The sequence below is a fragment of the Staurois parvus genome, unplaced genomic scaffold (genome assembly GCF_062004578.1).
Source record: "Staurois parvus isolate SC_StPar_1 unplaced genomic scaffold, SC_StPar_1.0 ptg000298l, whole genome shotgun sequence".
In the NCBI taxonomy this organism is placed as follows: domain Eukaryota; kingdom Metazoa; phylum Chordata; class Amphibia; order Anura; family Ranidae; genus Staurois; species Staurois parvus.
This window is the reverse complement of record NW_028318094.1, coordinates 9,346,729-9,363,856: the sequence shown is the minus strand read 5'-3', so window position 1 is coordinate 9,363,856 and position 17,128 is coordinate 9,346,729. Positions and strand designations below refer to the sequence as shown.

At 40.5% G+C, this 17,128-nt stretch overlaps 1 protein-coding gene across 4 annotated transcripts in view; it reads left to right on the top strand.

Moving 5' to 3' along the window:
• The first annotated feature begins 8,298 nt into the window (after window positions 1–8,298).
• EBF1 (EBF transcription factor 1) overlaps window positions 8,299–17,128 on the top strand; it is a 530,057-nt gene continuing 521,227 nt past the window's right edge. For all 4 annotated transcript variants that reach the window (XM_089682858.1, XM_089682856.1, XM_089682857.1 and 1 more), the window contains exons 1-4: window positions 8,299–8,945; window positions 12,087–12,243; window positions 13,392–13,455; window positions 15,387–15,442. In XM_089682858.1, the coding sequence (XP_089538984.1) occupies window positions 8,812–8,945; window positions 12,087–12,243; window positions 13,392–13,455; window positions 15,387–15,442 (411 nt within the window). In that variant the 5' untranslated portion in view covers window positions 8,299–8,811. The remainder of the gene's footprint in view (window positions 8,946–12,086; window positions 12,244–13,391; window positions 13,456–15,386; window positions 15,443–17,128) is intronic.

Below are 17,128 nucleotides of genomic sequence, written 5' to 3'. Positions count from 1 at the left end.
GTACGTACTAAACTAGTGGTTCCCAAACTGGGATATAAGTCACCTCAAAATACATGGCAGCACATTTAGAGGTACTAGTCTTCATGGGACTGAGATTGAGCTCTGCAGGCACTTTTGCAGCAGTTGTTTTCTTATTCCGGGTCACAATCCTGGTCAATGTTCTTTTTGTCTCTGTCAATCAATTGTCCATGTCAACCACGCTTTTGCTTATCAGATGACGTTTCCCGGAAGCTGTATATGTGACATAACCTTTCATACTGTACCTAGCTACACAGCAAATAAATTGGCAGCTTCAGTCACAGAGGCACCAGCTAAGTGACACCAATTTGCCCTCTTTGAAGCTCAGTAAGCTCTGACATGACTCCACATTACTAACAGCACTCACAGTAAATGATGAAAGTGGGGCTTCCCACATGTTAGCTAAGTGTTTCATGAGACAGTGGAGGCAAAAGAACGTTACATCACTTCCGCTTTCAACGTGAAACACGTTTTCGCTTTCACACCTGCTAATCATGTAGTGTTTCTATTTTTTCATCTAACCCGTGTACCTTGCTTTACTCTGCACCTTGTTAACTCTTGCAGAGGCTGTCTTCATACCCCAATCTGCTTTAGCTGACCCGAGCTTCAGAAGACTATGTATAATGTGCAGGTTAGTTTAATACATCCTTCTGAAAACCTTCAGAGCAGGCAGGACAACGTTTAAAGACTTCACAGATATCACTCAGCATAACGGTACCAACAGAGCAATAAGTCTTCTCTCTAACTAGCCCGAACTGTGGTTGTGGCTGCCCCAGCATACCTGCACAGGAAGAATCTATAAATGGCAAAGTCCAGGATGGCATTAGCATCCAGGCACTCCTATGCTAAAAGCAGAAGAGCTGTATATCAGCAATATGAGATCTAAGGCCCTGCTGCCTCTTACTGCTAGTCTTAGTGGTTTTGGAGTGACAGTTGGTAATTTTGCTGCTGTTTTGCTCACTATTTTTTTTACTGGTGGATCTGAGATCAGGAAGGAAAGCCCTGCCTCCACCAAAATGCAGGGACACCAAAGGAAATGCTGGTGACTAGTCCTTTACGCTCTCCTTTTTTTTGGGTGGGGGGGGGGAATTTAGTACACATTTTTCAGAATTCAGTTCCTCTTTTAAGGCAATTGTCCTGTATTGATCCAATTTTCTGAGTTTCTTGAATGTTGCTAAAAAAAAATGTATAAGGGTAATATAATTAAAAAAATATTTTTTGCTTGAAGTTTAGTTTTACAAAGTAACTCCACTTTTTGTAGGGGGAAAAAAACAAACCCCTCTGGGCGATCAATGTACATTGAAGGGATTTTAACATACTTTGTAGCAGATTTCTACCTTTCATTGCTGTGAAGAAATAATAGTTTTTTTGTTTCACTAGACCGAGTGCATACTAGTTCTGAATGGGAGTGACTTGTTCATTGTTAATCAGCTGATGTATTTCCTGTGTCCTGATGAGGAAAGCTGAAGTGTCTGCATCCCTTTAGACAAAAAATACATTTCAATTGCAGGGGGTGCCTAAAATCTGACTTGTATCTTAGCTCAGACTTATAGGAAAATCAGTCAGCCAATCACACAAGCAGGACATTTTTTGGAGGAGTTCTGTACAACTAGCTGTGCACAAACTGCTTCCAGGTTGCAACATTGCATTGAATTTTACAGAAAATGACAGCGCTAAAGATTGAAGTTTGAAAATTAAAAGTCATTTTTAATACCATCAAAAAACAATGTGGCTTGTGTATCAATTGTATACACCATTTCTTTTTATTTGTTATATTTTTTCTCATGAAAATGGCGTTACCATTTAAACTCTGATATTTTTTGTTAAATGTTGGAACTTGTAGTTCCACAGCAGCTGGCGAGTCACACAATACATCAATTACCCCAGGGGTAATAAAATCTTCATCCATGAGAAAGCAATGTCCTCCTTTCAGTGCAGAATATTGCCTGGCCCACAGATAGCGATGGCTTCCTAATTTCCAAGAATAATGACAGATGGGGCAGCCTTTGGCATCACAGGCTCTTTCTGAAGTGCAGAGCTCTTCCATCGCTGCCTGCCTTCATGTGAAGAATATTATGCACAGACCACGTGGCTCCTCACTGTGTGCCATCATTAGCCTTTTAAATCTTTGATGTGGCTTTGAACAGCTGGAAAGGTGCATGAACCCAGGAAATATTTTCATGGCTACATCCCACACCTTCTGAGGGTGCCTCCTCATCTGCTATCATTCTCTGTGACATCAGTGCCACTCTGATTAGTATGTTTGTTTCTCACCTAGCCTGCTATTTATGAGCATTGCCCATCATTTCCCATTCTAGCCATTCTAAATGTGCCAACATTTATGTCACTATAAAAAAGATCTGTTAAAATAATCTATAAAGCTTTTATTATTGCTAAGACATTAAAAAAAACATTAACATGATCAAATGCAATTATACAAGTTTCTTTTCAATATACAGTACATTCATATTGTTGTTCTATAGCCTTACTGCTCATCTCTATTTATGTATATATAGACAGTCATGGCCAAAAATATTGGCACCCCTGCATTTCTGTCAGATAATGCCCACTTTGCCCAGAACATTGTTGCAACTACAAATGTTTAGGCATTCTCATGTTTATTTCTTTTGTTTGTATTGGTATGACACAAAAAAGTGGGGAAACAAAAACCCAATCTGACACATTCCACCCAAAACTCCAAAAATGGACTGGACAAAAGTATCGGCACCCTCAATTTATTATTTTGGTAGAACACCCCTTGGAAAAAATAACTGAAACCAATCGCTTTCTGTAACCATCCATGAGTTTTTTACACCTCTCTGGAATTTTGGACCACTCCTCTTTCGCCAACTGCTCCAGGGCTCTCAGATTGGAAGTGTTCCTTTTTCCAGCTGCTGTTTTTGAGATCTCTCCACAGGTGCTCTATGGGATTTAGATCTGGACTCATTGCTGGCCAGTTCAGTCCTCTCCAGTGCTTTGTCTGAAACCATTTCTGGGTGCTTTTTGACGTGTGCTTTGGGTCATTCTCCTGCTGTAAGACCCATGACCTCTGATGGAGACCCAACATTCTGACACTGGACCTTACATTGACCCCAGAATAAACCCCGTAATTTTTTTGGTAGTCTTCAGATTTCATAATGCCATGAACGCAGTCAAGGCATCCAGTGCCTGAAACAGCAAAGCAACCCCAAAACATCAGTGAATCTCCATCATGTTTGACTGTAGGGACTGTATTCTTTTCTTTAAAGACCTCATTGCTTTATCTGAAAACAGTAGAATGATGGGCTTTACCAAAAGCTGTCATTTTGTTTTTTCTGTCCACAGCATATTCTCCCAACAGGATTTTGGCTTCCTCAGGTAAGCTTTGTCAAACTCCAATCTGTTTTTTTTCTATTTCTGTGTCAGCAGTGAAGTCCTCCTGGGTCTTCTACCATAGCGTCCCTTTTCATTCAGATGGTGACGTATAGAATTGTACCCTGTGCCTGAAGGTCAGCTTGAATTTGTCTGGAAGTTAATCGAAGTTCTTTATCCAGCAATCATTCATTGCAATTTTTTAATAAAGTTTTTCTCTTTTGTCTACATCCAGGGAGATTAGCTATAGTGTCATGGGCTGTAAAGTTCATGATGTTGCGCACAGTGGACACAGGAACATTAGGATCTCTGGAGATGGACTTGTATCCATGAGCTTGTCCATGCTTTTCCCCAATTTTTGTTCTCAATTATTGTTCACCATTTTAACTGGTGCTGGTGTGATTTCTATATTGTCAGCACCTGTTAATTGATACAGGTGAGTTTAATTACACATTACACGAGCATCACAAACTTGGAATGTAATTATTTCTTACAATATTGGGAAGATGCCAATAATTGTGTCCAGCCCATTTTTGGAGTTTTGGGTGGAATGTGTCAGATTTGACTTTTTTTTTTCTCCAATTTTTTGTGTCATACCAATACAAACAAAGGAAATAAACATGAGAATGCCTAAACATTTGTAATTGCAACAATTTTTTGGGCGAAGTGGATCACTACCTGACAGAAATGCAAGGGTGCCAATATTTTTGGCCATGACTATTAATGGTTGTTGCCAGCAGGAAATCAGACAAAATTGGGGCAGTGTATAGACACATTTAGATCCTTTTTTCGTGTGCTACACAGTTCTGAAAATGGATGTGAACCTAAAAGGGGAAGTTCCACTTTAAGGCTTCCTCCCATGCTCCTCTTTTAGAAATAACACTTTTTTTTGTGGGGGTTCTCCTCTTCCCCTTTATCCTGCAATCTTCTGGGACATCACAATTTCTAGAACACTGTGGGACCATTCACAATGTCCAGTGTGACTCACGCATGCGCAATGGGCACCCTGCTGTAAAGCAGCGAGCTGTCACATCCAGGTGCTTATGGTTAAATTGTCAGCTCCAGGTACCGAAGACGGGTGGAGAAAAAGGTTTGGGTGACCACAGCACTGGATCCTGGGACAGGTGTCTATTTATTAAAGGTCAACAGCTACAGTTTTTGTAGCCGCTGACTTTAAATTTTCACAAAAATGACTGGAGCTCCTCTTTAAATCTTCAAATTCAGTCTACATCTTATTAATCTCCACATTTTATGCATTAATTGATGGCTAGCTCTGCTTCTCCCTGTCCCCTCTGCTACTAGTTGACGAGCTCCCTCTGATCCCATCCCTATCCTCTCCTCTATCAGTTAATGAGTTCCCTATGTTTTCAGTTTTGTCTGCTTCTTTACTAGTTGATGAGCTCCCTGTGATCCAGTCCTTGTCCACTCCTCTACTAGTTGATGAGTTCCCTCTAATCCCATCCCTGTCCATTCCTCTACTTGTTGATGAGCTTCCCTCTGATCCCCCCTAGCTGCTTCTCTACTAGTTGAGCTCCCTATGCTTCCAGCTTTTTCTGTTCCTCTACCAATTGATAGGTTCCCTATGATCCCATCATGTCCACTCCTTTACCTCTACAAGTTAATGAGCTCCCTGCGATCCTGTCCTTATCCGCTCCTCTACTAGTTATTGAGCTCCTCTCTGATCACATCCCTATCCTCTCCTCTACTAGTTATTGAGCTCCTCTCTGATCACATCCCTGTCCTCTCCTCTACTAGTTATTGAGCTCCTCTCTGATCACATCCCTGTCCTCTCCTCTACTAGTTATTGAGCTCCTCTCTGATCACATCCCTGTCCTCTCCTCTACTAGTTATTGAGCTCCTCTCTGATCACATCCCTGTCCTCTCCTCTACTAGTTATTGAGCTCCTCTCTGATCACATCCCTGTCCTCTCCTCTACTAGTTATTGAGCTCCTCTCTGATCACATCCCTGTCCTCTCCTCTACTAGTTATTGAGCTCCTCTCTGATCACATCCCTGTCCTCTCCTCTACTAGTTATTGAGCTCCTCTCTGATCACATCCCTGTCCTCTCCTAGCAGCTCCTCTACTAGCTAATTAGCTCCCTGTGATCCTGTCCTCTGATGCCATCTTTGTCTGCTAATTGATGAGCTCCCTGTGATCCCATCATTGTCATCATCTCTACTAAATGATAAAGTCCCATCCCGGTCCTTTCCTCTACTAGTTGATGAGCTCCCTATGCTTTCAGCTCTGTCTGCATCTCTGTTAGTTGATGAGCTCCCATCAGATCCCATCTCTGTCTGCTCCTCTCTAGTTGATGAGCTCTCTATGATCCCATCCATGTCCACTCCTCTACTAGTTGATTCCATCCTGCCTTCTCCTCTACTATTTGATGACCCCCTCTGATCCCATCCCTGTCTGTTCCTCCTTATAATCCCATCCCTGTCCTCTGCTCTACAAGTTGATGAGCTCCCTATGATCCCATCCCTGTCCTCTCCTCTAATATTGATGACCCCCCCTCTGATCCCCTCCCTCTCCTTTCCTCTACTATTGATGATCTCCCTCTGATCCCATCCCTATCCCCTCCTCTACTAGTGGATGAGCTCCCAATGACCCCCTCTGAACGCACCCGTCTTCTCCTGTACTATTGATGACCCCCCTGTGATCCCACCCCTGTCCTCTCCTGTACTATTGATGACTCCCCCGTGATCCCACTCTGTCCTCTCCTGTACTATTGATGACTCCCCTGTGATCCCACTCTGTCCTCTCCTGTACTATTGACGACCCCCCTGTGATCCCATATGATCCCACCCATCCCCTCCTGTACTAATTATGACCCCCCTGTGATCCCACCCCTGTCCTCTCCTGTACTATTGATGACTCCCCTGTGATCCCACACCTGTCCTCTCCTGTACTATTGATGACCCCCTGTGATCCCACCCCTGTCCTCTCCTGTACTATTGATGACTCCCCTGTGATCCCACCCCTGTCCTCTCCTGTACTATTGATGACCCCCTGTGATCCCACCCCTGTCCTCTCCTGTACTATTGATGACCCCCTGTGATCCCATATGATCCCATCCCTGTCCCCTCCTGTACTAATGATGACACCCCCCATGATCCCACCCCTGTCCCCGCCTGTACTATTGATGACCCCCCTGTGATCCCACCCCTGTCCCCTCCTGCTCTATTGATGACCCCCCCCCCCCTGTGATCCCACCCCTGTCCCCTCCTGTACAATTGATGACCCCCCATATGATCCCACCCCTGATCCCGTCCTGTACTATTGATGACCCCCCTGTGATCCCATCCCTGTCCTCTCCTGTACTATTGATGACCCCCATGTGATCCCATCCCTGTCCTCTCATGTACTATTGATGACCCCCATGTGATCCCATCCCTGTCCTCTCCTGTACTATTGATGACCCCCCCCATATGATCCCACCCCTGTCCCATCCTGTACTATTGATGGCCCCCTGTGATCCCATCCCCATCCCGTCATGTACTATTGATGCCCCCCATGTGATCACATCCCTGTCCCCTCCTGTACTATTGATGAGCCCTGCCCTTCTGCACTATTGATGAGCCCCCCTTCTGCACTATTGATGAGCCCCCCTCCTGTACTATTGAAGACCCCCCTGTACTATTGATGACCCCCCCTGTATTATTGATGACCCTTCTGTACTATTGATGACCCCCCCGTACTATTGATGTCCCCTCCCTGTACTATTGATGAGCCCCCTGTACTATTGATGACCCCCCCGTACGATTGATGACCCCTCCCTGTACTATTGATGAGCCCCCCTGTACTATTGATGACCCCTCCCTGTACTATTGATGACCCCCCTGTACTATTGATGACCCCCCTGTACTATTGATGACCCCTCCCTGTGCTATTGATGAGTCCCCCCCCTGTACTATTGATAACCCCCCCGTACTATTGATGACCCCCCTGTACTATTGATGAGCCTCCCCCCTGTATTATTGATGACCCCCCGTACTATTGATGACCCCCCCGTACTATTGATGACCCTCCCTGTGATCCTGTGAGCTCCCATCCCTACAATAGGCAGCGATCTTCTTCTTCCAGCATCCAGCCCCCCTTCTGCACTATTGATGAGCCCCCCCCTACTATTGATGAGCCCCCCTCCTGTACTATTGAAGACCCCCCTGTACTATTGATGACCCCCCCTGTATTATTGATGACCCTTCTGTACTATTGGTGACCCCCCCCCCCGTACTATTGATGACCCCTCCCTGTACTATTGATCAGCCCCCTGTACTATTGATGACCCCCCCCCCGTATTATTGATGACCCCTCCCTGTACTATTGATGAGCCCCCCTGTACTATTGATGACCCCTCCCTGTACTATTGATGACTCCTCTGTACTATTGATGACCCCCCCTGTACTATTGATGACCCCTCCCTGTGCTATTGATGAGTCCCCCCCCCGTACTATTGATAACCCCCCCCGTACTATTGATGACCCCCCTGTACTATTGATGAGCCTCCCCCCTGTATTATTGATGACCCCCCCCCGTACTATTGATGACCCCCCTGTACTATTGATAACCCCCCGTACTATTGATGACCCCCCTGTACTATTGATGAGCCTCCCCCCCAGTATTATTGATGACCCCCCCGTACTATTGATGACCCCCCCTGTGATCCTGTGAGCTCCCATCCCTACAACAATAGGCAGCGATCTTCTTCTTCCAGCATCCAGCCAGCAGCAACTTTCTCAGCCTCCCGCAGAAAAGGGAAAGGAGGCGTGCCGGCGAGGAGGGCCGGTGGGCGAAGGCGGCGCTCTATTGGCTGCCTAGGCGGAGGAATAATAGCGGTATGCAAATGAAAGGGGCGTGGTTGCTAAGGCAATGCAACTCCCTATGGGGCTGGTGGGCGCGTGTGTAGCTTTGGGGGATAGTTAGTGTGGATTCCACAGGGAAGCGGAGACAGAGCCAAGGCAGGCAGGGGGGCAGCTACAGCGCAGCATCCTCGTCCTCCTCCTCCTCCTCCAGCACCGGGGAGCCTCCACCACCCCGTCCCGGGTACAATCACTGCTCACATCTTCCAGGACTCCAGCCGCCTCCTCACACTGTTGCTGCCCCCAGCCCTAGTTGGAGGATACTGACCCTGGACCATCACTTCTTGGCTCTTGTCACCAGGAACATGACATTGGCTGGATCCGAGCTGCCAATCCCTCCCATTGTTCGCCCGACCTGCCTGTGATCTCCAGCTGATCAGCCTGTGCCTGCTGGATGTGATCCTCTCTAGCCGGGCATTGTGGACCTCCAGCCTCCTCCGGAGCCTTCTTCTCCTCCTGGCGTCAGGATTGCCAGCGGCTCCCCCACTCCCTCCCACCCAGAGAGGTCTGGGGGGTCACCCCTGTGTGTGGCGCTGTCAGAGAAGGAGCTGTGTACAGAGAAGGGGAGCCCCAGCCCGTGTTCATGTTTGGGATTCAGGAAAGCATCCAGAGGAGTGGGAGCAGTATGAAGGAGGAGCCCCTCAGCAGCGGCATGAACGCTGTCCGGACCTGGATGCAGGGAGCCGGGGTGCTGGATGCCAACACGGCCGCCCAGAGGTACGAGACAGCCGGCTAGGTGATGGCAGGACTGGGGGTCACCTGGGGAGTGGGGGGGAGGAGGGGGCGACTGCTGCTGGGGGGACCGCTACGGTACTGCCTCCTCCACCGGCCGCATCTCTCCCACACCATCTGTCCACCGCACAGCCTACCGAGGGCACCAGGACGAGGAGCTAGCATTGCACACCGAAACACACACACATGTACACAGCTACCGGCAACACCGAGTGTGTATACCAGGAAAATACAAATATATGTCATTAGGGCGAGTTTTATACAGAATGAGAAATAAATGATATATACATTAATATTCATAAAATAAATGAACTACTAAAAACCATCTCCCTATATATAGAATATATATATATCTCACACACAGATAGACAGTATATATATATTCTCATGTGCATGGGATCAGGATATTCATTACAAACTTAGTTATGTTTGGCATGCTGACTAGTAGAAATAAAAAAAACACATAAATGGGTGTTTGTGTTTTGTCATATATTCAGAAAGTACTAGTAGCATGAATTAGTGATTGATAAAAACGGTTGATGGGAGTCTAGTATAGGGAAGTATGTAAAGTGCCCAATAAAAGTTTCAGCACTTTACCATGCAATATTAAAAGTTCTATAAGGGAGCAAACAATAAAACCATCTATCTATCTATCTATCTATCTATCTATCTATCTATCTATCTATCTCTATTAATTATTTATCAATTATCTATCAATTAATAATTTTATATACTTGTCTATCTTTCAGTTGTCTGTCAATTATCTATTTATTTTCATACATCTGTATGTGTCTATCTTTTATCTATTCATTATTTATCACTTTATCTCTCTCTGTTATCTATAGCCTATCGGTTATCTTTCTATCCAAAATATATCTTCTATCGTTTATCCATCTATATCTATCTATCTATCTATCTATCTATCTATCTATTTATTTTCACCCATCTGTATCTGTCTAACTCTCAATCTATTAAATATTTACCAATCTATCTATGATCTATCTATCTATCTATCTATCTATCTATCTATCTATCTATGATCTATCTATCTATCTATCCATCTATCTATCTATCTATCTATCTATCTATTTTTCATCATAAACTGTATATCTGTATATCTATCGATTATCTATCTATCCATCGATCATCTACTGATTATCTATCTATCTATCTATCTATCTATCTATCTATCTATCTATCTATCTATCTATCTATCTGTCTGTCTGTCTATCTTTATCATCTATATGTCTTTCTCTCTCTATTAATTATATATCTATTTAACTATTTTGATATCTAACTTTTCTGTTATCTATATTCTGTTATCTATCTATCTATCTATCTATCTATCTATCTATTATCTATCTATCTATCTATCTATCTATCTATCTATCTATCTATCTATCTTCATCTATATCTGTCTTTATTTATTATATACATATCTAGCTATCTTTATAACTAACTTTCTGTTATATAATTAATCGATTATCTATCTATCTATCTATCTATCTATCTATCTATCTATCTATCATCTATCTATCTATCTATCTATCTATCTATCTATCTATCTATCTTCATCTATATCTGTCTTTATTATATACATATCTAGCTATCTTTATAACTAACTTTCTGTTATATAATTAATCGATTATCTATCTATCTATCTATCTATCTATCTATCATCTATCTATCTATCTATCTATCTATCTATCTATCTATCTATCTATCTATCTATCTATCTATCTTCATCTATATCTGTCTTTATTATATACATATCTAGCTATCTTTATAACTAACTTTCTGTTATATAATTAATCGATTATCTATCTATCTATCTATCTATCTATCTATCTATCTATCTATCTATCTATCATTCCAGTATCTACTTCTTTCTCTCCTGATCTATGTCAATATATTTAACTATAGAGATAGCATCTAATTATGTTCTAGTTGACCCATGCCCCCCTCCATTCATATCTTAATAAATTTCCATCCCAATTACCTTTCAGCAGTTCAGAATTGCTCCATAAATGTTTAAAAACTATGTTTCACTGAAGACAACCTTTCCTTCCTTTTAATAAATCAGACCATTTATCAAGCATAATGTATATTTTATAAACGATGAGGCAGTGGCTGAACTCTAGGCAGGGAGATAAGATTGATCCCTCTGTCCAGTGACATAGAAATAGACAGGGGCCATTTTTGCTCTCCCCAGCCCTGGCAGGGTTTAGGATGAAATTAGCAGTCCTTTTTATGAATGTAACACCATAGGGCTTGATTTAGGAGGATAGCATTCGCTGCATTGTTTCACAAATGTGTTTCCAGTCAATGCTGTAAACCACAATCCACAAATAAAACTTTTTAGACTTGGATAGGAATGAATTAAGCCAGGCTTAACCCCTTCCATTCGACTGGGTTATAACTGAGAGGTTTTTTTTTTCAACTTTTATTTTCTACAGCTGGATTAAATTTGACATAAAATTCTTTTAAAACAATTGGAGGACTCTTAAATATTTCACATTGCCAACTGTTAAAAAAAAAAGTCCTGATGTAGTACTTGAACTCAGGACCATGGTTATTACAGCCAGGACTAGTCTACATAGTTTATATGTGTGAGATTAAGCAGCAGAGAAGTATTTTATGTAGTGGTTTTAAATCAACACTGAGAAGAGCTGGGATAAAGTCAATGCTTTATGGTTTGGGATTGTGTTTGCTTTGGGGGGTGTAAATTAAATGGGAGTTGGGGGGTCAGAGGCACAAAATAGAAGACAGTCATATTAAGGAGGGGGCAGAATGGGGTCAAAGAATGACTGTGGAGGTCCGAGCTCCTGAGAAGTGAATGAAACTTATTACAGAACTGAAATACAATTAGATTTGCCCTGACAGATTATGAATAAAGGGATTTATAATGTGTGATCCAGGATTACACAACAGCAATATGTGTAAGGATTAGGTGAAAGGGTCTGTATAAATCAATGGAAAATAGATTGAAGTCTCCATGTAATGAAGATAGAAGTGGAGGGGTTTTTTTGGTAGTAGGAGGTTATGTGGGGTTAATACAAGACCTGTATATAATAAATTGGGGTTCCCCCTCTTTGCCAAAGTCTAATGCCCTCTCTCTGTATACAGCGGCGTGGGATTGGCAAGGGCACATTTTGAGAAGCAGCCCCCTTCCAATCTGAGGAAGTCCAATTTCTTCCACTTTGTCCTGGCCCTCTACGACCGACAGGGACAGCCCGTGGAAATTGAAAGGACAGCCTTCGTGGGCTTCGTGGAAAAAGAGAAGGTAAGGGCTGATGCCCAGGTGTGCCCAGGTGGCAAAACTGTCAACCAGTTTCCAGAGACAATTTTCTGTTGTTTTCAGTTGGCCCTCTAAGTGCCGTCTGGAAAGACCAAGGAGCAGTCATTGCTTTATAACCTCTATATGAAATTTAAATGTAATGTTTTCATTATATTTTAAGCAGTCTTTAGAAGCATAAAGGCAAACATACTATTCTAGAGAGAATCAACATGTAATAAATGCAAGTTTTAGAGGATCTTGGTCAGTTCTGAAGTGGACATTTCCAGTGTTAAATACTGATTGCCCAGGGACTGGTTGGCAAATATGTATTTTCCCCATTTGCCCTCCCTTAAAAATGTACCTCTTCATTTATTAAATCGCCCTATAATTGCTTCTGATTTAAAATATAACAGTCATATTTTAAGAGTTTCATATGTTTATCTTATGAAAGATGCACTCTATTTATTAACCTTACCTGCCCCATATCAATAATAATCATTTTCAGTGTAAAATCTTCTGGGACTAGTTGGCATATATGTAATTTTATACCCCCCTTACCCTCCCTATGTTCCTAAAAATGAACCCATCCATTTATTAAATTGTCCTATCGTGTATTATAATTTATAATCTAACAATCACATTGTAAGAGGTTCATATGCCCATTTTTATCAGAGATTGGCTTCTGTAACCTTACCTGCCTCATATCAATAATAATTCTGGGATGCAAAATAGTATCATGGTGAAATATAGATGTTGTATTAATCTTTTAATATACGATCTATTCCTCCTCCAGCGATTGTCACATCTTTTGCTTCAATGCAATCGCAAAGCTTACATGGCAGGAAGACTTTGTGCTATTTTTATTTCGGAGTATAAAAAAAAAATGGGCAAGGCTGTAAAGTCACTGCTATAGTGATAACAGAAGAACAAAAAGCTTTAAAAATAGCCCACGTTATAAATATAATAATAAGAATTATATTTATAATAATAATAATAACAACAAAAAGAAGAAGTATATTTATAATAATTGTAATACTAATGATAATAATAAGTATATTTATAATAATTGTAATACTGATAATAATAATATTAATAATAATAATAATAATAATATGCTGTGCATTTTGTAATTGATTTTTCATTCTTCATATCAGGAAACCAGCAGTGAAAAGACCAATAATGGGATCCATTACCGACTCCAGCTGCTCTATAGTAACGGTAAGTATTGGAAGTTCAAGTTCTTAATGAATTTTGACAGAGTTTAAAAAAAAAAAGTTTACATAGGGATTGGAAATAACTTTGTGTGGTTGGATGTTGTCAACAATCAGACCCAGAATTATTCTAAATACACAGCCATTATGTTACATGTAGTACTATGTATTTGTTGCTATATTAAGTGTCGCCCTTGCCTTTCTATTTCGTTGATTTAATATTCAAGCAGCCTATCCTATATCTGAGCCCAGAGCTACAGTTCTGACTGCAGTTCGCATTTAAGTTTGCAGTCAATGGCATTATCATTATCAAATCAAATTTATTTACAATCCAGTATGAATTAATCATTAAAAAAGTGGACAGCTTGACTTCATATTATGACTACAGAAAACAACAAATAAACACAAAATGGTTCTCATAGACGTTGTGAGAGCAACCGTGCAAAGTCGCAAATATTTTTTTGGAGGCTATTTTGTCGCGTGTTAAATGTCCAGACGAGGCTGTGATTGCTGTAACCAGATCCCTCTGCGACTTCTCTCTACCATTAACCCCTGGTCCCCCGCGGGCTGGAAGGGACATGGATGGATTTTCTAGATGCCATGTAATAAGACATTCACATACATCGGCAGTCATATACTTTTATGGCAGGCTGGGACATTGCTGATCAGATTATCCGGCGACTTTTAACATATACTGGAAGATTTTAACTCTTCCACTGCGAAATAAAAATAATAATAAAAAACCCTGTATGGGGATTCAAGTGATTCTGATGAATGCAACAATTTAGCGATAAAGGGGGAACAAAGTTCAAGTGCTAGGATTAAGTTTCTAATACACAATGTACATCAGTCCTCTGTCTACATGGGTCTATAAGTAACAGAAATGCCTGTATTGCTGTCTATTTTATGGTATTCCTTTAAGGGCACTGCAGAGTGTTGATTATAATGTATATAGCCGTGTATATTGTGCTATTATAATATTAAAGCATTTATATATTGTGCTATTATAACATTAAAGCATTTGTATATTGTGCTATTATAACATTAAAGCATTTGTATATTGTACTATTATAACATTAAAGCATTTGTATATTGTGCTATTATAACATTAAAGCATTTGTATATTGTGCTATTATAACATTAAAGCATTTGTATATTGTGCTATTATAATATTAAAGAATTAGTATATTGTGCTTTTACAATATTAAAGCATTTAAATTATGTTTTAATATAATATTAAAGCAAGGCATTTCACAATATACCTATCATACAGTATATACATGCCTATCTATCTCCAGGTCTATCTGTCTTATGCAACCTATATATCTAGTATAACTCTGCTTAGTTTTAATTCTTTTGATTCATGTATATACATTAAAATGTAGAGATTTTTCAGATAGCCTTTTTTTAGCAGCCTGTACATGGATATGTTTTACATGTATGATATATATATATATATATATATATATATATATATATATATATCCATGCCTACTTGTCTTAGGCAACTTATATACTTATGTTCAGTTACATCTCTTTTGGCTTATGCATAGACATTACGATACAGATTTATCAAACAGCCTTCTGTCAGTCTATCCATCAATATGTTATTACATATACATTCAATATGATATAATGCATTCATATAATACAGCAAATATAATACATATATAATATAATACATTCAATACACTCAATATATACATTCATTATACATTTAATATATATACACTCAATATATATATTTAATATATATGCATTTATTCCTTCATCATGTAGCCTTTTACTCCTTCATTGGAAATTTTATGAATACTTCTTTGTGTTTCTTATTGTATCTACAATCACTACTGGATTGGCAATGTCTCGGTTCCAGTTTGGGACCTTTATCAGGGAAGAGCTATGTAAATTGCAGCTGACAGCTCTCATTTTCTTTCACAGGTATTAGAACAGAACAGGACTTTTATGTACGATTAATAGACTCCATGACCAAACAAGTAAGTGTTCACGGTTGAAATTGCAGAAGTGCTGGCATGTAAATGAATGTATGAATAGCAGTGTGTGGGGTCAGGCAGTAAAGAGGATGGTGTCAGTATGTGGATCAGTGTGTTGTGCAGTTTTCTTTAGACAATAACTGCTTGTGTGCCCTGTAAGGGTCCTACAGGAGTTGCTGTGTATAGGCAATGTGATCTGCATAGGGCCGTCTGTGGGTGTTGGTTTAGTGGCTCAATGAGCAAGAGGTTGAACTGGGTGATGATAGATGGGTAAGGCTGGATTACAAAGGTTGAGGCATAGCTGGAGCTGAACTTTGTTACAGGACTGTTATCACAGGTTGCTTGTATGAGACATCTCTGTTTTAAAAAAATGAAATATGTGCTGTGGAAGTGCTCTGTAGGGCAGAGGAGGGTACAGCTGGTGTAGAACTACAAGTCACAGGATGTCCTGGCAGAAGGAGAACACTTTGTGGTCATACCATGGTACTACAATTAACTGTCTTACCAGTCTGCAGGTTACCAGCTGTGATTCTAAACCTCTGTGCCCACACTGATGCTTATTGTGCCAGCAGACCACCACCAAGTCTGCTGTCCTATAGGGCACTCTTATTATCTAACTGATGAACTACAAGTCTAAGCAAGACTTGTAGTTCATCAGCTATGGCAAACATTCTTTTGTAGCTCCTCAACAGCAAGCCAAGAGGCACCAAAGTGTTTATGGCACAACTTAAACCTGCCATACACTATACAGTGTGTACAATCTCCTTTAAATTTACTAAAGCTATGTAATATATTGATATACCTAAACAATCCAATCAATTAATTCCATTTAGGCAGGTCACTGTACTACATTGCTGATTGCTGTCTAACTGAATTTGTACAATCAGATTGCATAGTGCATGGCCAACATTAAAAGGATGCCTGTGTATAAACAAAGTTTAGGTTGTTTACAGACAACAGGGCCCCGTTATACCTCTTTTTGGTACAATGATTGCCCATTTGATTTCTAGCACCAGTTCAATTTCAGATACCAAGCTCTGCCCCCTTTCCAGAGAATGATCTTAATCCATCCCCTGTCTGGGATCCCATAACCCAGGTAGTGACCAATCAGTCTCACCTCTGTGCCTATAGTAATCATGCTAGAGTCTCACAGTATCAGGCAAGGGTTCTTAAATGAAAATAAATAATTCTGAACATTGCTGAATCTTTTAAAGAGCTAATTAGATTGACAGCAGTGTAGAAAACATGGTATTATTTTAAGAAGTTTCCTAAAAAGACTTTATAAAGCAAAATGTTTATCTGATATTTTCAATATTTTTTTTCTTTTTACTTTTTTGTTTCTTTTTTTTTTTTACCATAAAGCATCCCAGTCTCATTGTAACCTCCTTCCTTCCTGTCAATGTTATGCTCTTCAGACTGTATTTTTGGACCTATTTGCAGACACCTCAGGCATTTCCTCTTTTTTTTTTTAGACAATCCTCTAGTAATATTGAATGTCTTTTTTTCTGATATTAAACAAAACACTGCAGTCTGATTCATTTGCCCCCACAAACAAAATATTATTCTGAAATCTTCTGGTAGTTTGGTTACACAGTTGGAATACATTATTCAATGATTTCTAAAGTTGCAAGATATTTTATAGTAGAATTGCTGAATACCTATAAACAATTATTTTTAGAATACAAAAAA